The 23,805-nt window shown below is 26.9% G+C and overlaps 1 protein-coding gene across 1 annotated transcript in view; it reads left to right on the top strand.

Annotated features, from left to right (window-relative positions):
• The window catches only part of LOC129960317 (CUGBP Elav-like family member 1), a 1,029,875-nt gene that overhangs the window by 77,310 nt on the left and 928,760 nt on the right, over positions 1-23,805 (top strand). The window contains exon 2 of the mRNA XM_056073674.1: positions 16,146-16,297. Within this exon, the coding sequence (XP_055929649.1) occupies positions 16,146-16,297 (152 nt within the window). The remainder of the gene's footprint in view (positions 1-16,145; positions 16,298-23,805) is intronic.

Below are 23,805 nucleotides of genomic sequence, written 5' to 3'. Positions count from 1 at the left end.
TGGAATTATTGAATTCCATTACAATGATATTAAATTCTTTAAATTTACGTTTTTGGATTTTATTAATGCCGAGTTGATTAAAAAAGGCAAACAAAAATAGTTATTTTTTTTAAATACAAGTAAAAAAATCTTAAATGCATTTCTTTATTTTTAGTTATGTACTTTAATTTTCATCTTATTAATTCAATTGCTGAAGATATTAAATTATAAGTTGATTTTCAGTTTCTATGTCCAAATATTTTCTACAGATATTCTACTATTATATACTAGTACCATGTTGATTTCTATAAAACATGCAAAAGTGATGTATCATTCCATTATTATAAGTTATTTTCAATTTAAATGCTTGTTTTATGTAAATTCTATGTATTTCTATAAATCAAATTAAATTTAAATTTATTTTCTAAAAATCCCAAAAGAAACTATCAATTCTTTTAAATGAAAAATATATTTATTATTTTCTTAATACTACTCATTATCAAATTTCATTTTCTATCTGTACATTCATTCTTTTCTAAGGATGAAAATCATTGTATATTCAAACTGGCAAGAAATCATTTTGATCCTCTAAACTATGGCAGCTATTTTCTTATTCCCGCATTTTTTTTCCCTGCCACTCATGCCTATCCAAACTCGTAAGGAATCCCATAGATTCTTGGCATAAGAACTTTTCTTTTCTGTTCTTTTTTTCCACTCCAATCTATTCCGTCTTAAAATGGTAAGGAATCACTTTGATACCACTCATAAGTATAGGAGCATGCAATGATTTTAGTGGAAATGTACGTTTCTTGTAAAGGTAATGAGCTGTCCGGATTCATGAACTTTCTACTGGGGCTCTACATGTCAGCATTTTTACTTTCATAATGGCCCCTTTTCAACTTTTTATTTCTTATTTCCACTCTGAGATATTTTATTTAACCAGGAAAGATTCTCCATATATAACAAGCAAACGAAAGATCTGTGATATTTATTATATAAGAAAAGTGAAACTCATGACATTCCGCTTGTGAGCAACTTGGGAAATTAAAATTCATATAGTTATTCATTTGCGTCAGAGGAAATGTTTAATATTCTCTTCCAATGTTAAAGAGGGAAGGCGTAAAGGAACCCAACTAATTTTCCATTTAAATAAACTGTTAATGATCAAGAATAAGTACCGAAGCTTCTCGGATAAACTATTAACAGTTAGGAAATTCGTATTTTTTATTCATTTGTAATTAATAATGAATACTACTTACCAGGCCGCTTCAATAAAAATAAAATCTGTGGAATAATTCACAGAGTGGCTGATCGTTTAAAATTTTAAATATACTGTCGTAAATTTAGCTGCAAATGTTGTAATTAAACGGCTAGCTTCAAATTTTTCACTTTTTTTTTATCGTTTGAGATTGCAGACCGAGTTCTACTTTGTTCACCCATAGGAAGGCCACTGTTCTAGTTAATTAGTTTAAAAAGTAATTACGGACTAGAATGAATTCCCTTTGATTCTTTTTCTTTTTAAACGTCTTTTTTTACACCCGAAGTCAAAGAATTGATTGCAGAAAATATTTTTGATGTTGGGCATTTTTGAAAGTTATAGCCAGCCACACAATTAAAAACGGAGAGTTTTAATTTGTTTGAGCGAAATTGATTTTCGTTTGTAAACGTGTTTTATGAACTGTGGAATATAAAAAGACTCCTCTTTTGGATTTTGCTTTTGTTTTCGTTTTGGAAAAATAAAGAAGGCAGGAAGCGTGAGAAATAAAGCGGCTTTGTTGTTGCTTGAAATTTAATTTTTAACTTCATATTTAGACATTTAATAAATGGTCTGAGAAACTTTTCTACTTGGATTCTCGGGAAAATTATTTTTCATTGTTAAGTGAATTGATGGTAAAATAATTGAAAGAATAATTTTTCAATTCTGACTCGCGAAATAGCTTTGATAAACCAAACCTGAGAAAGAGAAGGCGTTTTTTATTGCAATGAAATAATTTAAAATTTATGTAAAGAGTGACATATTAACTCTTTCTAGAATGGATCATTGGTTTGAAACTAGATTTCTGTTTTTAAAAAAAATAACTTATAATTAATCATAAATCTTTATCATTTATAATTTTCATGGAATCTGCCAACTTAGATTAAATTGTTTTAGTTTCCAATCTCAACATAATTCAACTTTGCAAATATTCTAATTTTTTGTATTTATGGTTGTACTTCTGTTAGCTATGTTTAGAAATATTTTAGTTAAACGATTTAAAAATGTATCTGAAGTTTCATATGAAATTAAAAATCATATCGATTTCGCTGCCAGCATCTAAATACCTTCTGTTAGCAAATATTGACAAGAGTAACTCAGCATGATAAAATTGTATGTTTGATTTGCAAATAGAAGAATTCGTTTTTATTTTTATTGAAATGCATTTAAAAGTGGATCGCATTTAATAAATACTTTTCTATTGTATTTACTTACACAGAGAGGCTACGAACTGCCAGAGAGCTACGTGTACTTTACGTTTTGATTTGATACCATTAAACTTATATCTGCATCTATAAATAAACTTTATATGAGTCTTTTTTTTATTTTTGACCTTTTGTTGTCTTAGCTCTTTTTATTTATTAATTATATGACATTTTCGTTTAAATTTTTTTTCATTCAAATAAAATGCTAATCAACACTAGACGTATATGACTGTGGCCGTATGGTTTTTGTTATTAAAACAATAGCTAATGATTTAGATTCAGCTTTCAAAAATAATTTTTATAATTGGATATACGAATCGAAAACGTTTCTGTAAGCGTAGTACTGAGAAACTGTTTATGTATAATAACTTATACATAAACTTATAAATAATATACTTATAAACTTCTAAAAAAATGCTAACCTTTTTTCATCATTATAGAAAAATAAAACTGTGAATCGATTATGAATCTGAAAGATAGTCGAAAAATAGCCATTTATTTTGATTTCTAAATAGGTGTCTAAGTTCTTTTTATTAATTATCTAATACTCCATTGTTTTACTTTAAAATTAGTTACATTAGCATATCATGTGCAATAACTAGCGTCTTTTATGACTATATCCAAAATGTTTCTTATGTAGTGAATAGAATCCGCAGACAATAATATATTATAACACTTAATAAATAGCTGTAAAAAGTAACAACGCATTAAAAAAATTATATAATAATTAGTGACAGCGCAAGTAAAGGTCACATGTATGCAAGTTCGAATATATAATATATATACCATCAATAAAATACCATCATTATCATCACAACAAATCCTATTATATAATGAATAATTAGAAAAATATTAAAAGTTAAATTATTACAATAAAATTACTTTTCCGTTCTTTAATATTTATTTTATTATAAAAAAACTACTCCATTTTGTACAATAAATTATTATGACTTTACTATTATTTAATTAGATAATATTTTAAGCATTTTGTACAATTCCCTCAATGCCATAATTCCACTTATCGATGATATGTGGAATCATGTACGAATTACTAAATATAAATATAACAAACATTACATTAATAAATAAATGATAAACTACTGGAAAACATTACAAATTCCGTGAAAAAATGCAATTCGCATTCTTTCTCTTTGTTATGAAAAGGAAATAAATGTCTTTAATGTAAGCATTGCCATGATTATCATTTGGTGCTGCTTAACCAATTCATTTTAGTTAATTTACATATGAATAACTTCATACAATGCTCACAACTGCGATATTAAGTAGACAGAATCAGAGACGAATACGATAAATAATACGTGGATCATTAATATTAAGTCTCTTCGCATTGCTGATAAAGTGCGATTGCACAGGATCGCAATAAATATTTTTCCGTGACAGTCGGGAGGGAAACTCTGACTCATAGAAGGAAATGACCAGAAGAGAATTTTATTAAAGGTATTATTAATAAATTCCGCCTTTCATCTTGCCTAATGTGTCACTCGGGAAGATTCTTGTGTTTGGTCTAATGCTATCGACTGATGAAATATTTTGAAGCATGTAAAAGATTTCTGTTTCTGTAAGTTGCATTTGGATGTATGGATATCGATCCCATTCATTGCTTAACAATAAAAGAATATAAGAATTATAAGAGTTCCAGAAAGGCACTAAGATTTCAACATCTTCGTCTATGAATACATTTCTGAAATGCAAGGTGACTCAAAAATCCTTTACAAATATATGCAACAGTATTTCTCTAACGAAGGAAGAGAGAAAATAGATGTTTGCACTGAAATAATAGGAAGGAAACCAGATTTGTTTTGTCATGAATTCTAAAAGGTTGCATGATTTAGAATACTACAGCTAGAGAATTTTGCAATTGGTGGAATAGTGTATTACTTAGAAATAAGCAGAACAGTTGCTTAATGTTGCAAAATTGCTGCAGAAGCTTCTGATGATTTAAGTTGTTATCTATTTAACAAATAAATTAAGATGATTCTGATTTCGCTGTAAAATAATTCGATTTCTTTTCCATTCTTTCTGGGCAAATGGTGAGTTTATTTATTTGCGAATTAATGAATTTTAAAGTTGTTGAAAACATCTAAATAACCCCCGCACTTTAAGTAAATATGTTCTCAAATCTGTTGCGTATCATCTTAAGAAATTTAAAGAAACATTATTTTGGAGTATAAGTGATATGGCGGTAAAGTCTCCGATTTGAGACCAATGGACCATGGTTTAAAATTCGATTGCACTCAAGAGCCTTTATAAACTTTTGTTTGGGGCGCATTGAATTCGGGAAAGTTAAATGCTTTATTGGCATGGTATACTGGCAGTTATATTAACTTCCTGTTTTAAAGCATCGCGGAAGCCATTTTCGAAGTGATCTTGTAATTTTGAACCATTATTAGATGTTGAGGACGACACCAATACCGGTATGTATAAAATCTGTAAACTACTTCCCCGCCACTCCATTGAGTAGACCACATCAGCATTTTATGCTTGACAACAGATATTACGTGTACCAAACTCTCATGACATTTAGAATCTTTGAAGGCATTGAGCTAGAATTCTGAAATTTTTTGTACGAGATTGTACTATAAAACTACAAGGATTTCGAAATTAATTTTTTTCTGAATTACGTAGATTAAATTATATCTTGCAACTGACAATTTAGAGTGAAAAAATATGGTTATAAAATTTCTGAAAATTTAGAAATCTCCCATCAACTATATTCGAAACCTATAGAAAATGCGAGAGAATCTCATTGCACAGATAGCTGATGTGTTATGCTTATGAAATTCTGGAAAAAAAACAACGGCTTGTATTATTTCCTATTCTAATTAAAAATAGAAGAATTGCATATAAATAGAAAGTATCATGCTTCAAAACTGAACGCAAACATAACGAATCAATCATTTTTTTATTATTTTCTAATATATTTGGCAAGAAAAATGAGAAATATGTTTAAACTTTCACGTGTATGATCTAAAGAGTTTAAGATGCAATATTATTTATTGCATATATATATATATATATATATATATATATATATATATATATATATATATATATATATTTAAATGAAAATTTCTTCCATGCAATAATTAGTTGATTCTTAAATTTATTAGATGTATTATTGCAGCTGGTGTATGGAGATATAAAATGTTTGCTTATATACGCACTAAGTATTAAATTCTGGAACAATCACATACAACCTGCACCTTTAGACATCAAAGTTCAATAGCCGCATTTCTGTCTATTTGACGATCGGTCTTTAATAGAATGTTTTTTTAATCTGAAGAGAATCGTCATAAAGATTGCCACTGCTGTGTAGAAACAAAAAAATTTAAGGAATTTCATATTTAAATATTAAAGTGTTAAAAATGTATTGTAGATATTGAAAAATAAGAGGGTATTAAGGCTTTGAAAACTGTAAGTTACAACAGAATTGATGATAAATTTTATAAAAATATTTAAAAAAACTTTCGTTTATTTATTTTTTTTAATTTGAAAATAAATATACGGTTGTAATTCGAATTTACGATTTGGGTTATTTATTTACTATTTTTTTTGTGAAAATTCGAAAAAAATGTTGATTCGGGAGAGATATTTCTAAGTCATTTCCACATGACTGAAACGTGCCTTTATATCGCACAAAATCTCAGAAAAAAAATAGATATTGCTGAATCTGCATTTTAACAAAAATGTCTAAAATAACATTCTATTAATTCTTAAACCAAGCTTCTGTAACTCTTAACAAAGATTTTGCAAAAATTCCGGGACATCGGGGGGAAAAAATCGGTTTCTTATGTTTCCAATTTCCTTTTTGAAAGACTTAGATTTGTACATTACCGGGAAATCCCTTCCAAATTGGAAGGGCAGGGAAAAAAAATCCTGTAAAAACAAAACTGCCCTTTCTCTCCGCTATTCTTTTTTGAAGTAATCAATCTACAAGTACTAGAAGCCCTCCCTACCCTAGGACCCTCCCTTACTTTTACAATACAGCCAGTCCAACAGTTTCTTTCGAAAAATACATCCCGTTTCAAGTTTAGCTGGAGAAATCACAGATCAATTCTACCCCGTTACGCATGGCTGATCAGTGGGAAAAAGCTACAGCCCAAATAGTGCGCGAATTAGAAAGCGCAGACTTGATTTGTTTTCGAGTTTTTCTTTCTGTTTGTATTTTACTTTTCCTTTTATAACTTTCAGCCTTACTTTTTTAACTTCTATATTTTTATTCTTTAAGTTCGATAGGTTTGGATGGATGGTTCTTTAGATAAGGGAGGGGGTAAAGCGATTGTTTCTTGAAGCGAAGTAACGGCGTTTGAATTACTTTTAGCTAATGATTTTATCAAAAGAGTATCAAGTTTCTTCCAGGAAATGCAATTTAATTTTCCAATCAACGTTTTGCCGAGAAAATACTTGATAAAATGAAAATAATTTGAAAGAACCAAATTATATTGATGTCTATGGTTAGCTGCTATGTTTTGTATAAAATAGAAAAATAAACGAATAAATTCTTCCTTTAATAGTTAAGCTAACTATTGAATTTACACTATGTTGTTATTCATATTTGCATTAATGCTACTGTTACCTCTTTTGAACTATCCATGTATTCTTCTGTTACTGATTAAGTGAATTTATTTACATTTTTAACTTTAGATAAATAAAATAGTAAAATAATAATTCAATAATTAGTTTAAAATAGTAATTAAATTTCAATAAATTGATGCTTTCATTTACTAATGAAATGTAAATAATGATTTTTAACATTATTCTTTTTAATATTTTCATTCATATAAGTTATCAAAACTTTTATTAAAAATATATAAAATGTGTTACAGGATTGAGGAAATAAATTAATTTTGAATAACTAGATGCAACCTGAAACCTGAAAATGTTTTATAATTAAAGAAATGTTTTTATATCTGTTTAAGTTACGAATACATTTCGCAATCTTAAGAAATATTGATAATGGTGAACGAATAATACGAGCATATTTCATTCATAGCTTAATTAATTAAATGGATTATGTGTAAAATATATTCATCCAATACTTTATATTTGTTGGATATTTAGAAAGGATCTGTTTACAAAAATGAATTTTCGGATCCGAATTATTATGACGTCTTTGTGTTATTTTTTCCAATTCCTCACCATGATCTCAATTTATGTAAACGACTGACTGATTCGAACTCGACCTTTTTCTAAGTTTAGTGATTAGTGATTGGCAATAACTGTTATGCAAATCTAACTGCTTTAAAAAAAACCCTCGGTTGGCGGTTTTTTTTTTTTTTTTTTTTTTTTTTTTTGAGAAGGTATATGAGAAGGAATGAGACGTGTCGGTATGTGATGGAACGGTTCGAATCGTTTGCTTAAGGTTTGGTAATTCTTTTTTTATATAAAAGTATAATTTTGATTGCTCCAGTGATGAGCTAATTGATTTTTTTTATTATCTTTAATAAACTTATTTTTAAGAAACTGCTTTTATCATTATGCTTTCTCGACATAAAATTTCATTGCGAACTTTGCTAAAGCGTGGATTAGTTAATCCTGAAGTATAACAATATTCAAACTTCTTTATGAATTAATTGAGTTTTAACAAATAGATCTGTTTGAATTTTCAAACTTTTCTTCCTTAATTGATTATATTTCATTAATAATTTTTTTTCTGTAAAAATGGGACTATTTTTGTCATCTCTGATTTTATTTATCTTATCGTAATAGTTTTACCAAATTTAAATGATATTTGATATAAGTTTCTCTACTAATAACTCCAGAAAATTATTATGAATTTTGTTCATTTCTAAAAATTGATAAATTCAATATCTTCTATTTGCATTAAGTGTTAAAGCAAAAAAACCGTTAAAGAAATGTCTTCAAAAATTTAGTTGTTTGATTAAATTTGAAATTGCTTTTTATTACCTTCGAGTAAAGGTAATAAACTTTGTTATGGAACATAGCAGTAGTATTTTCCTTTTTTTTAAATATATATTTTTAAAAAAATTAAACACAATCAATTTATGGTGAGATGGAATTTAATTGCTTTTGAAAAAGAAATTTAATTGCGATCGAATTTGGAACATTTTCCAAATAAAATACCTGATAATTTTACTTTATATTATTCGTAGGACCGTCATTTAAAATAAAAGTGAATTTTTACCTGCATTCTATGGTGTTGGAAACAATTTATATCATAAAAATTCAGTTAACAATTGAAGAAATAAGTTTATGGAAACATGAATATTCAGTCAGACTGCATCAAATTTAACTGCCTAAATTGCTAGGAATAAAGATTGTTTCACTGAATAGTAATATTCATGTTGTTACATTAACAGTAATATATTAACATTAACATAGTAGTAATAACAATAACATTAATATAATAGTAATAACAATAGCATTAACATAACAGTAATAATAATAACATTAACAATAATATTCATATTGTAACATTACAGTAATATAACAACATTAACATAACAGTAATAACAATTACATTAACAGTAATATTCAAGTTGTCAGAAATACCTGACTCGATTGAAAAATAATGTCAAATGCGATGATAGAAACATTTTTCTGAAAAGTAGTTTAAATTTTGTACCAATATGGTCACTCAAATCTCACACCCTGCGCTCAGCTCAACTAATGTGTTTGACATCTAATCTTCTGTAGGTGATTTTATTCCCCAGTCCGTATTACTTCATGGAATTTGTGATGGTTTAATGTACAGATTATGGGAGGAGGCAAGTACAAATAGTGATAGAGTAGAATAAAAGAGAGTACTGATTTTAATATCCATTCAATCAAAAGAGGGAAAATACTTTCTTGTTATTTACTTCCCCAGATATTTTGACAGGTATTGAAAAGTTATTTGGTTGGTATTTGGAAACAGTAACATGACATGCTTCATTCATTTATAACCGAAAAGTTCAAGTATATTCTTTAATTTTCTTGTATGGATGGAAAGATAAAAAGTGTACTTCATAACAAAAAAAGGTTATTTTAAATTAAAATATCTTGAAATTCCTCTTGCATCGATCAGTATTTGAAAGTGAATAAAATCTTAAAAGTTATATTCTGCGATAATCTTATAACATTTAATGGATTTTTTTAAAATAAATATCCACTTATTTTGATAAAATTACTAATTTTATTTCATGAATAAATGAACTTATAAAAAAAGATTGGAGCTTAATTGTTATAGAATCTTATTCTTGGTAAGAAACTTTCTCTTAAAATAATTTATGACATTTTCATCAACATCTAAACAGTTTTTTTTTTCATTAAGTAAAATTTCAGACAAAGCAAAACATAACAGCCCATCTTATAGAAAACAGACTCTATCGATTGTTACTTTTACGCGATATTAAATAAAAAGTAAGTGCTCTCTTTGGAATGCCTTTTTGCAAAAGAGATAGTATCTTGTGGATTTATTTGGTTGCATTTAAAGAGTCGTAAAGTGAGATTACTCCATAAAATTTCGCCTCTAAAAATTTAAATTCGACTATTTTAAGCACAGAATATGCCTTCTTTTATTTTGTAACTACTAAGTTTAACAAGCTTTCCGAAATTCAGTCTCTAGTAATAAAGTGAAAAAAATGAAAATGTATTCCTCTTCTCATAACAAAAAATGTATTCCTCTCTTTTTGTTAGTAGAAATCTTTTTATAATAGAATTCTCTAACAATTCATTCCTGAATTTGATTCTGTAACTTCTATAATTTTTTTTTAATAAAAGTTGAACGAAACTAAAATTGATCTGAATATTTTAAAATCATTCATAATTTCACATTTAAAAAAATATTGTTTTTCATGGCAATCGCCTTTCGATTTAAAAGATAAAAATGTATTATTGCGCATATTCTGAAGAGGCTAAACTGGAATTTTATTGATTTGGCAAACTTAAGCTCTTAGTGTTTATTCGTTTTTGTCAACCTCCCCGCTGGGAATTAAACCGCATCTTTTACATAAAGCTTTATTCACGTTTGCTCAAAAGATTTTAGCATTTTCTACACTTTTCTAAAAATTGAAGATATCCCTATAAGCACAAGATACGGTAAGATATATCTTCTATGTTCTTCCACATTCTGAATGTTGTGAAATATAGTAAAAATATTGTAGACATAGGAATGAAAAGTTTTCGAAGAAAAATAAACAAAAAATTAAGAGATAAAAATATTTTTAAAAGCAAGACAAATTTGGTTATGCTTATATAAAATATCCTCCAATTTTAAAGTTACATGAGAAATATTACGAAAAGGCCCTAGTTATTTTGTTCCAGATTCAGACTCAGATGAAGTGGACGTCACTTAAGGTAGCACATCACTTTCCAAACTTCAACGGCATATCTAAGTGAGGATTAAAATTAGGCTCGTCTTGCAGCACAATGAGATTGTTTCTTTTTATCTGTTAACTCCAAAATGTTAATAAGTTTTTAAAATGAGGGTAAATTCAAATACACATAGATCTATATTGTCAACTTAAATATAAAAGAAAGTTCAAGTCAAATATTTTAGTCTTAATTTCAAATTTTAGGACGAAATATATATTTTCTATGATTTATATTAATAAATAACTTTTGAATGGAATTGGAAGCTTTCTAAATTTTAACTAAATTTTTATCTGAAAAAACTAGAAGAGAAAAAAAAATATCTAGAAAACGATGATAAAAAGTATTAAGAGTTTATCAAGATCGTAGTATGATTTGAAATTATGAAAGTTGTAAATGATTCCAGTATTAAATTCTGTAAGAATAACCAGAATATCTAGCACTAGTATAAATATGCTCTTCTTAAGGGTAGGTAAATGTAAGGTCCAGCGACCAGGCAATAGATGGCGTTGGCAGCGTAGAGGAATATTCGATTCTTGCATCATTTTGTTCTTTGCTAATTTAATAAAAGAATACTTCTTTATAATTTTCATGCTATAAAACCTTAGTGGATTATAATAATATGATTTATAGTTATATCTAAACCAGCTACATAAGAACGGGAATTTATAGTATAATGATTAACTGGAAATTATTTGAAAGCAAAAATTGTGATACATCAGGTAACATATATTGGAATATTACAAATGAGAAATTTAAATTGTCCTTTTCTGTTGTATTTTATCAACATAAAATATTCCAATTAATATAATATCATAATTTTATTCTTCAACTTAAAAAAAATCTCGCTATACCTAAAAATGATCTGAATATTATTACTTGTATAAAAATGTTATAACATTTTCCATAATTTTCAATAGAAATAAGCTATCTTTCATTAAAAATGCTTGAATACAATAGGAAGATTATGGATAAAATAACAGATTTATTTATTAAATGTATGGTTTTGAAACCAATATTCCGGGAAATATTTATTAATCCTTAAAAAGAAGAATATGCAGCCGATTCAAAAATAAAATTTGCATTCATTTTGGGAAAGAAGAGTTTTTAAAAACCTTTTTCGTGAAACAAACCGAATTTTCCTTACTAAATTTGACTAACCTTTAATTAATTTTTCCTTGTCAAAATTTTACCGAAGGAACATTCTAAATAATATTGCCTGTAACAAAAATGAAATAAAAATATTTATGATTTCACTTAAAATCAGAAAAACTGAATAAAATATTTTCAGAGAGCAATTTAGTGTGAGATTTCTGAAACTATTGCGATACTGTTAAATGATAACTCTCAAGCTGTAAAGAATCTTATACTTTGTTGACTGAATCAAAGTTAACAGAAAATACAATTAAATCCAACTTACAATATGTTAGCGCACAAGATATTTTATATTTATGCAATGCTTCTAAAACTCGGTTATAGGATTATTCGAGAGCTCAAATATCCTTTAATAATTTTAAATAGTTTTAATAATTTAGACTGTTTCTGAAATACATTAGCAAACCGCATTTTTTAGGAAGGTCATCTCAGTCTCTATGGCAACTTTATGCATGCATTTAATAGTTTGGCTTAGTTTAGTTATATTAATGCCCCGTTTGGAAGCAAAATGAAGGCCATTTTGAAAGGGATTTTGGAATTTTGAACCCCGGTCAGATGATGACGTGGACAACATTTGAGCTGACACCCCCTGTTCAAACTTCCGCACCACTCTAGTAGGTGGATATTGGACGCACGGTATCAGATTTAACGCGCACAAGGTCCGCCTAAACGGCAATCCCTTATCACTATCGGGTTCCGAGCCTGGAGTTCTTCGATTCCGAAGCCAAGGTCTTATCACTAGATTGCGCGGCACTTTAATTTAATGGCAAATTGTTTTTAAGTTCTTTAAGTAATCCCATAATGTCATTCTTTATATTAACAAGATAATGTTTAGTAGATACTTTTACTTTAGTACTAATGTTTAGTAATACTTAGCATACTTTTGTAAATTACGGGATTCTAAAATCTTTAAAAAGGTTCTATAATGAAGGCCATTGGACCTAATGCTACCAAATTTGGCATATAGTTAACCTTAAGCATTAAGCACTCATTAAGAGTGGAATTTGTTAAATATTTAGCAAGATTGTAATTATTAATCTTCAGTACATTACAGCATATCATCCAAAAAAGCCTTTTTACATTAAAAAAAAGCAGCTTCTTAGTGGTACCAATATTTTTTTCATTCAATTAATGTATTCTTTTTAAAACATCTCTTTATCAATTTTAAATTTAGTTTTGTACAATTTTTTTTCTTTAATATAACCTCCGCAAACAAAATGGATTCAGAATTCTTTTTGTTATTATTTTAATAGCTCTTTTTGCGATTTCTTTTTTAAATTCTCGATGTATAAATTCCTTGTATGCCAACCAGTATCACACAATGCTTACAAGCTTAAGTCAGTACACAACTGATTGGGAAAGAAATTTCAGATATAAAGGACGCAGGCACAAATGCAAAGAAAAATCGGAGAAACAAGAAAATACACTAATACAAATAAAAAAATATATAACAATATTGCTCACATACTAACGGAAACATACAGTAAACGATATACAATTCGAGAAGCATGATCAAACAAAAAAATATTCAAAATACAAAAAAAGCATAAAAGTATATATGCAAATGTATGTAGGCAAACACATAGAAATAAAGTCTAAATAATACGAAGAAAAATACTGTTAATATATGTGCAAATATAAACATTAGATTATTTATTTCTTTTATAAATCATGCTCTTCAAGATATTTCAAAACTCTGGATGTTAAATATATATATATATTTAGGTTGCCTTTTTTTTCTCGTATTTATGCCATTTAACCCTTTATTTATTGACGGTACTTAAAAGTACCATTTAAATCTGGCTTATATCTTCGTATTATGACAATTTTTGCTGATGGTATTCTAAAGAACACGGAGAATGTAACCCAAATAGCAAGAAATTAATATAAGCTAAAAGTAGGAATTAAAATATTTAATTAATAATTAAATTAATTAATATATTTCTATTAATTAAAATATTTTTCGTGCGTTCCCTGGGATTATTCTGCAAGAAAACTTTACCACTAGTGCAAAAATGAAATTGAAAAATTGATGGCAACATATTCAGTAAATAAAGGGTTAAAGTCCATTAAGCATAGAATCTAGTATCTGAGGCAATCAACTCAGACCATTCAAAAATTATTTCGTTACTATATTTCGTAAGAGAAATTATATCCTTAATTTTTTTTTACAAAAATAATACATGAAATTTATTTTATTCCTATACTTTCCATTAATTGAGTTTAAATGCTATTTTAATATTGGGAATATTTTCTTAGACAAGGCAAGAATCGGACCTTTCATGGAGCTCAGTTTCTTTTAAATAGAAATTTGACAGCTGTAATATTTAATTTAATAGCAAAAAGTTTTTTTTTTAAATCTTCAAGTCATTCATTCCTTATGTTTTAAAAGTAATACTTCACATTTATGCCTAAACAGCCCCGACCCCCAAATATGTTCTATTTGGCTATTCGCCTAACCATAATAGATGAGATCCAAATAGAAAAATTACGAAAACATGAAAAACGGTCTTGGAAGAATCCATCCATTAGTCAGGAATGCTAAAAAAATCTGAAATGTTTTGTCTGATATATCCTACTTCTCTGAAACCTGTTTGAGTAATCGTTGCTTATATTACTCAAACTTGTTTTTCAGTATCTCCTTTTGTACCGACATTCACGTGTAAAATAATGCTTTTTCACATATATCATGTCTTTATAAAGACATGAAATATGTGAAAACCATTACTACACAATAAATTCATTACAAGCCAAAGGCTGCTAAAAAGGATCGCATGATCATAAATACATCTTAATTTAAATGTATTCATTTATAAATTTAGTCTGTTTTAATATGATCTGTTTTAATTTGAATAGTTCTAAATATGAGGAAAAGGGAAAAAACTTGTTTTAATAATTAAAAAAGAAACATTTTTTTTTCTATTTCGTTTATTTTTTCTTAAATCACTGGATATATTCGCTTCAAACCTAAAATAAGTATTTCTATTTCGTTTAAATGGGTAGAATTGAATTCATAAAAATTATTGAAATCATTATTTAATGAAATATTTTTTGTAAGATAAAATGTTAAAATGCTAGCTATATTTCGCTTTCAAATATTAATAAACGAATCGTTCAATGGTAAAAGAAAAGGAATTCTAAAAGCATGATATATTAATAAGTATACTTTCAAAGTTTTCAATGATTTTTTTTTAATATACCAACACATCTTCTTGAAGCTGCTCTTTTACGAACACAATTTGAAATTCCTTATTTAAATTCAAAACAAACACTATTAATGTTCAAATTATAAATATATAAACTTTTGATTAATGTTGAAATTAATAATTGATAACTTATAAACTTGTAACTTAATTTTTAATAATGCACATCGACGCTCGTCTTTCATTGGAAATTTTAGTATTATTATCGAGTCAGTATACTGGTAACGATAGCCGATAGAGCTGTAAAGTGACTTAGAGTGTGATTTGATATTTAAAGACATTCTTGTTCAACGTAAGCTTTTAACTCGTTGATCATAGCTCATATTAAATTATTATTAATATTATGTTGAGCGGTATTCTCAATAAAAAATCCAATTTGGTACAATACTATTTTATAATATTTATTTAAACTGTATAAAATAATATTTCGTCAAAGTAATATACGTTTTTTAGAGCCCATGAAATATTAAGAATTTTGAACAGTTAACTGTTCCGTTCTTCCGTCGCAAAAATTAAATGATGACTCGTCAAATACAGAGTACTGTGTGCAATAAGGTGATGAAATAACTTTTATTTTTTTATTTCAATATTCACAGTTATATGTTTACTTAAACTAAGATACATTTTTTGCATATGAACGAAAAGAAACATAAAACATTTTCTTATTTTAATTTGCTGTTAGAGAAGGGTATTTGATATTGAGCAACGCATGGTACATCGCATAATAATCTTTTATTTGTTCTTTTGAATTCGACTTGGCCTTAAATATATTTTAAGCATCTTTAAATTTACGAATATGTTTGAGTTTTTACTAAAATTGTAATTCAAACTGCAAATTGTCGCTACTTATTACTCCTGAGGAATAAGCTCATCGTAGCGGCAAAATGTTGTAATTGTTGTAAATTTTTCTATGACAAGTATACTCTTCAAAAATAGTTAACTGGTGAATACCACTATTTTTAATTCACGAGGTTTATTTGTTTATGTTTATAATAAGATTGTTACTTCTTCCAGCTTGGGTGAACCAGACTCGGACACAATCAAAATGTTCGTTGGTCAAATACCACGTCATTGGAATGAGAGAGATGTGTTGAAAATCTTTGAAGAATTTGGTCCGGTTTATCAAATCAGCGTTCTACGGGATAAAGTTACTCAGCAAAGCAGAGGTAAGTTTTCTCCATTAATTAAAAAATTTTTATTTGAGAGTTCATTAGCTTTTTCAATTTTTGATCAATTTTGAGCAAGGGAAGTTTTTCTTGATTTCATTTTTGTCTGGAAAAATTTTGGGGAGAAAGAAAATCTAGAGTTAATTATTTATTAATAAAGACGAATTTTTCCAATCAAATTTTGGGAAAAATGTTAAACTAAATTTGTGGTGGAATGTAGATTATTATGACCCGTGCAGGAAGCAACAGGACGAATGTTTTTAGGAACATTTCTTTTAATAATCACATTCACACACTAAACAAGCACAAACACAAAGACAAGACATAACATTCACCCGCGCGCAGCTTAACAGTACAACATCACATATCATTCTCATTACACTCGCAATGCATTATGGGATGGCATAAGTATCTATCCATCTAGTATCGAAAAGAAAAGAGTAATGTAACTGCTACAAATCTATTTAAATTTTATTTGATTTGCATGCCAATTTTTCTAATTTAAAATATCTAATGAAAGTTTTAACATCAAAATACTTTTTATTTGACTACCGCGTTTCCAGATTAACTACCATTGTTCAGAAGTTCGTTACTACTAAGCTGCATGTGTTGCTTTTCAATTTTAAATATTTCTAGATGTCACTGAAAATTTTTTGTATTATTAAACTTTCCACTTTTATTCGAATCATTTTATAATATATTAATCACATGAAATAGTTTTCTGATTTTTAAAATTAATTCTAGATGTCACTGAAAAAGTTTTGTACCACTAGATTTTCAACTTTTATTCGTATTATTTTATGATATTTAAAAAAAAAGGAAATAGTTTTCTTACATTAAAATTTATTTCTAGATATCGTTGAAAATTTTTGTATTATTAAATTTTCAACTTTTATTTGAAATCATTTTATGATATTTAAACCAAATGAAATAATTCTCTTACTTTAAAATTATTTCTATCCTTATTGATCAAACACATTGATATGCATTAAGACTTGGATATTATTTACCACTCTAAGTTCTATTTTTTTATCATAGGCGTCATATAATTCTTTTTGATCATGTCAATGATTTTCTTACCCAAATAAAGTGAGAGTAAGACATACTAAATGGTAAAAAATATTATAAGACAACTTTTGATTAATTTATTCTAAGATATATTATTTCTAATTTTGACATTTTTATAGCATCTTTATTGAATTAAGGGTAAAATCTGCATACAAAATGAATTTCCGATAAGCTATACTAAAATTTTCAAAACAATTCTGCTATAATAATTTTATAAGATTTAAATACTTGAAATTTGGTATAACGTTAAAACGAAATGTTATAATTATTGAATCAAGTAAAATAAAATTTACCTGAACAATCGTTCAAGTTCCGCCACTGATTAGTTTTGCGAAAATGTTATTTTTATTGCTTTGTTTTAAGAATCAATCATATCGGATGTGAAAATATTGTCTACTAAATTATGTGGAACAGAAATATTTTCATAAAATATAGACTTTGAAAGCAACTATTTCATGTTTAAATCCATTTCAAATTTTTCAGAGTAAACGTAGTAGAGTGATTTTTAAAGAAATTGTAGAAATATTCAGTAAAAAATAATTTAAATGGAAATTCCATTTTAAAGGATTCATACTGTTTGAAAAATTTAAATAAAACAATTTTGAAAGATTTCTGTTGAAGGATTTCAAAATTCTTGTTGTTAGGAGTGGATTTACTGCTCAGAAAACAGCTTTTCTACTGTCTCTTACAGGCAAAAAATTTTTTATCTACGCAGCTTACTGTGATTACTCACAAGAAACCATTTGTTTTAGATGGAATAATTCAAAATTTTATTAAGGTATAAGTAAACACAATATTTCAGCAGATTATACATAAATAATTATTAAAATGAAAATTTGCATATTTTTCTGTATTATGTATGAATTTTCTGACAAAGATGTTTTTTGTAAATATTCTTATAACATAAAACACGTCTTTGAATTATTATTTTTGAAATTACTTGAATGAAAATTAGCATTTATAAGTAGATTTTGAGTAATAGAAGAAAACTGTATGATTCATTTGACTCTTTGATTCCTTTCATTCTTTCTTACTCACCATGATCGTACTTTAGAGAATTTTAGAAATCAAAATAAAAAGTTTTAGATATGAGGGGCTGATTGTAAAATATATATATATATATATTCTCTGTAAGGGTTATGCTGTTATTTTAAGCAGTTCCATCTGTATGAAAAGTTTAAAATGCAACATTAGAACAAAGATATTTTCCTTAATATTATATCATTAATTAATAACTTTTCTCATATTTGCCTTAAATTTATTTTTGTTCATTTATTCAGTTCATATTAAAAAATTTCTATAATAATGAAATAATAATTTCTTTTCAAATTAAAAGCTATAGAGCGCCTATATATATATTTTTTAAATAAATGATGTGTTTGCTAAAATAAATGATAACATTCTTGCCTAAATAACGATAAATCTACAAAAAAAATCTTCATAAATATTAAGGGAGGCTATTTAGAATAACATTATGCTGTTAGAATTACGTTTCCCACATTAGAATTTAAAAATTATATGGTGTTCATAAATTTATGGAAAACATTTTGTAGGAAAATGTGATTTTTTTTTGTATTGTTCATTAGTATAAATACAAATACAAAGAAACCTAAAGCAAAACTATTATTTATAATATAACGAATTTATAAAAATATTCAAGAAATGCAAGATAAAAATAAGAATACATGCCAAATTTTTGGTTTATGAAGGAATAAATAAAATGTCGTAAAAATTTGGTTATAGTTCGTGAAAACTTTGTAAAAAGATGCGTGAGCACCTTTTATTGTGATGCACTCATAGTAACAATTGGGATATGCAATAATAATAATAATATTAAATTTATAGAAATATAAAAGAAATACAGGATACAAAAAGAACCCAAATTTTATATATAACCAAAATTTTGGTTTTCGGGGAGGGGGAATAGTCAAAATATTTTAAGAATTTGTTTGCAGATTTTTATGAAGATTTTGTAAAGCGGTATTATCGACCTTTCATTATAATACATGCATGGAATCATTTGATAAATTCTTGGTCAGATTATAAACGGAAATTTGCAGTAAATTCTACCATTCTCTATAAAAAGACCGTTTTTGCTAATCCGCGATTAATGCAATTTCCCAAGAGCAAATTAATGCACGCTTGTTGGGAATAAGGTCGGGTAAGTGGGTAGGCAATTCATTCCGTTCGAATCACCCCCCCCACCCTTTTTTTTCCGTTTAAACATCCTGCACTATGGCAGAGGTCAAATCTTCATTTGCGAATGAGTTTATGGAATATATTATTTTCTGAATATGTATTTTTATTAAATAATATTATGGATTAAGTGACTATTGAAATATAATTCTTCATCTAGAGAGAAAAAGCATTGATAGTTTTTGTTATGATTCTTTTGCTTTTAGCAAAATAAGCAAGATCAACTGGTAACAAACTATATTAAGTTTATTTGAGCCCATTATACAATATTTCATAGTTTAATTTATTATTTGAAGGAGGAAAATTAGAGTCACTTAGATAATTTAATATTCGTGCAAGTAAAATATAGATAGTGAAATCAAATAAATGAACAATTTTTGATTATCTCTTTCTTGAAGTGTTCTCGCTATTTCAATGAATCATATTGGGTAGCTTAAATGCAGTACAATTAAATTTCTTTTTCGTTAGGAAAGAATTATTTTTTTAAATAAAAATAGTACACATTAACCTCCCATTATAATATTTATAAATTAACAGTTATTTTTAATAAAAGTTATTATCTTAGGAATGCTTATATAAATCAAAGCACCAAATTGTTGATAACATAACACATACAGCTAAAAATCTATGCATAAATTGTAGCCTGTACTTTTTAAGCTATAGTATTGCAACTTCATTTCATTTATTTATTTTAACGAACAACTCTAAACAAACTTAATTAACTGAAAAAATAATTGTTTTACTTAAATAATTGAGGACTGAATATTGCGATTGAAGTATAAAGTTTTTTGTAACTGTATTTGGCTTACACATTGGACAAATTAATTGCCTTTAAGTTTCCATAAAATATTTTAATACGTATTTGAAATAAATACATTATATTAGTTCTGAAAATTTAAAATATTATCTCTTAAAAAATCAGCGAGAAAAAATGCATTTAAAGAAATAGGTGAATTTCAAGCTTCTTGAAACAAGCTTTCTAAACGCTGTTAGCGCGTTACGTATTTTATTTTGTATAATCTCACTTTTAAAAAGTTTCATGAATATTGAACGTAAATTATCCTTTTTATCTCAAAAACACATTAATGGAAAATCAAAATATTATAATTCTTCATTATTAAATGTAGGAAATAAACAAACATATTAATATAAATGTGAAGTTCCTAAGCTATAAATATTAATTATGAGAGTTAAAAAGATGAATGTCGATTTAATAAATTCTAACCACATTATAAATGTAAGTCCCATTTAAAAACATAACTTTTCGTTTTTTTTTTTTTTTTTTAAATATATGAGAATTAAATAATTTAGATTTCTAATTTTTTTCGTTTCATGAATAACTTTCGAGGTCTTGTTCGATTTCTTTTCCATGGATTATTTTGTTTTTTTCTAAATTAATTGCTTCGTCATATTTAGGATAAGTTTTACTTTTGCTCGAATTGTTATTATGAACAATTTTATTTATTTTGCTTTCAATATCAATTAATATAAAGATATATTTGAGTTTTTTAAAACAATCTTTTTTTTATTAAGAAAGTGATACAAAAATCGTATACTTAAAATTTAATTCTCAGATTCTTTACGATTAATCAAACCAATTTTAACATTTGAACTCAGTGTATTTATTAAAGCCAAAAACAACATAAATATAAACTTCGTTTCAACATTCGCGCATATGATTCAAAGTTTCATGTTTTGAGTTGAATATGATCATATATTGCTTTTACCTGTCACCATAGCATCCCTGAAATTCAAAACTAAAATTGCTATTATCTTATTTCCAAAGGCAATCCATACGCTTGAGGGAAATAGTTTTTCTCAAATATTTTTTCAGCAAACGCAATGCCATGATTTATTCTCTATGCAATCAATCCATAACATTATTTTTATTCCATTCATTCTACTCTGTCATCCTCCTCTCGCTGAAAATCATTAGTCATAACCTTTCGCTGAATAATAAATTATACCTGAATTGCTTATTCATATTTCCTTTCGTTTTAATTCAATTAGACCAGAACGCAGAACCTACGCTTTTTGGTGTAGAACGAGTAAATTTGCTCGTAATTAAGTATTTAGATGTGATTTAGAATGCATTTCCGTCTGCGTCGCAAGTAAACGTCTTCTGGTTCTAATATTTACGAAAGCATTATGAGAGTCAATAATAGAAATAAAAGGAGGTCTGAACTAATCATATTTATTTCCAGACGTAACTCAAATATTTTTTTAACATAATCTTGTATTTTTAGAATGAAATAAAAATATGACTTGCTGACGTCCTTGCTGAGTCAAGTTAGAGATAATATTTTATTTAGAATAGTGCGTGGGATTATATTCAGAACTGGGAAATGAAAATTATCTATGAAACTTTTTATTGTTTGGTGTTTGATTATAATTAAGTACTGCGAATGTCTTTGTTTCATCTTTTTTTATACTTTTTTAATATACTGATGCTTTGTTTTGTAAAAGGCTTATGGGGAGAAATTAAGAAAAATCTTATCTTCAATTTAACTACTTTCCTTTCATTTCTCTTTTAAATGCCCTTTGGCAATAAAAACTGAAAAAATTATTATCTGATTTTTTACAGACAATCGAAAAATACAAGAATTAAGAATATGAGAAGAGAATAAGAATTTTGCTATTTGCAATTTAACTATTTTCCTTGCATTTCTCTTCAAACTGCGCCGTTACCAATAAAGAATGAAAAAAATCAGTATCTGATTTTTTATAGATAGTCGAAAAATTCAAGAATTAAGAATATAAACTAATGCTTATTATTATTCTAAGTAAAAATAAAGGTTCCATGTAAGGAAGTACGACATTCCATAAAACTATTATTTGTAATGCTATGAAAATATGGAATTTTGTAATACCATGAAACCGAGAACTCTGGAGATTTTACTTGCGTGATTAGTACAAACTAACACAAAAACAGTATCTATTAAAAGTCTTTCTACTAATAAATTATGTTTAGGATAATAAAAATGCATACATTCAAAAATATGAAAACAATAGCAATCAAATGATAAAAAAGTAAACGTCATAATCAGATGGCGCCACAACAGCTGTACGAAGGTTGAAGGTTCATCGCCGAGGTCACCAATCTTGAGGATTGTTATGAGCGAGGATAGAACCTGGGACCCTGTGGTTCGCAGTCCAGTAACATGACCACGATACAAAAGCAATTGATCGTGCAGCGTATTTGTTAACTGGCTTATAAGCTATTCTCTACAATCTTTTAATTAGTAGTAGTAATAAATGAAAATTTACAAGTTAATAAATTGCTGCCTTTTAATAGCATTTTCATAAAATGCCTGGAATTAACGACGACATTTTCTGTATTCTTTCACGCTGTTCAAGCCTTCATCCCTTGCAGAGTATTAAATAATGCAATTTTTGGCAATTTGCCAATCGAGTATTCTGTCATATACAAGAAGTGCAACTAAATTCATAATTTGGTTTCAAAATTTCGATAAGAAAATGGTAGTTACGTATTTCAGTGTTCAGTCAAAAGATCTGCAACAGGAACATGATTGAAAAGAGTTTTTAAAAATTGAGCTGCAATGGTTCAATAATAAATTTCATTTAAGGTACAAAACATATGAATAATAATGCATTCAATACAAATAAAAAGTGATGAATAGGAAACTAAATAAGTGCAGTTATTTGGAAATTGAAAGAAAATAACTATTAATATATCATAATAATTAACTTGAAAATAAATTATCTATTAAAATGGATATTTCTTCATTTTTAATTTATTTTTTTTATTTAAAAAAAATTCCTTTCTAAAGAAGTAATCTTTTAATTAAATATGAGCTTGCAGTTTTATGATTGAATATTATATATCTTGTTCTTTTTAAAAATAGATTCACCAATGTATTTTAAACTAATATATTTCGACTTATTTATTGAGAAAAGTATTACTGTATATTAAATATATTTTCGCATCTTACAGGCGCCGAAAAAAATTAATAATATAGTTTTCCTATATCAGTTGGAAAACTGCCTTTGATTTAACTTTTCCTACAAGAGTCCCTTTTAAAAAGTGAATTTCTGGAATAATTCTAAAGTGAACTTCTTTTTCTTATGGCTGTCAAAATGTAATTTTATCAATGTTATTTATTCAATCTCTAGAATGAAAGCAAATAAAAGTTCACATACAATTTTTGAAAATATACTCAAAGTGACATGAGGATTTGTCTGCAATATTAATACCAAAGAATTACTTCCATATGCAAGCATTT

This window comes from Argiope bruennichi, chromosome X2, assembly GCF_947563725.1.
Source record: "Argiope bruennichi chromosome X2, qqArgBrue1.1, whole genome shotgun sequence".
In the NCBI taxonomy this organism is placed as follows: Eukaryota; Metazoa; Arthropoda; class Arachnida; order Araneae; family Araneidae; genus Argiope; species Argiope bruennichi.
The sequence above is the reverse complement of the archived record's forward strand: the minus strand, read 5'-3'. Positions and strand labels throughout refer to the sequence as shown.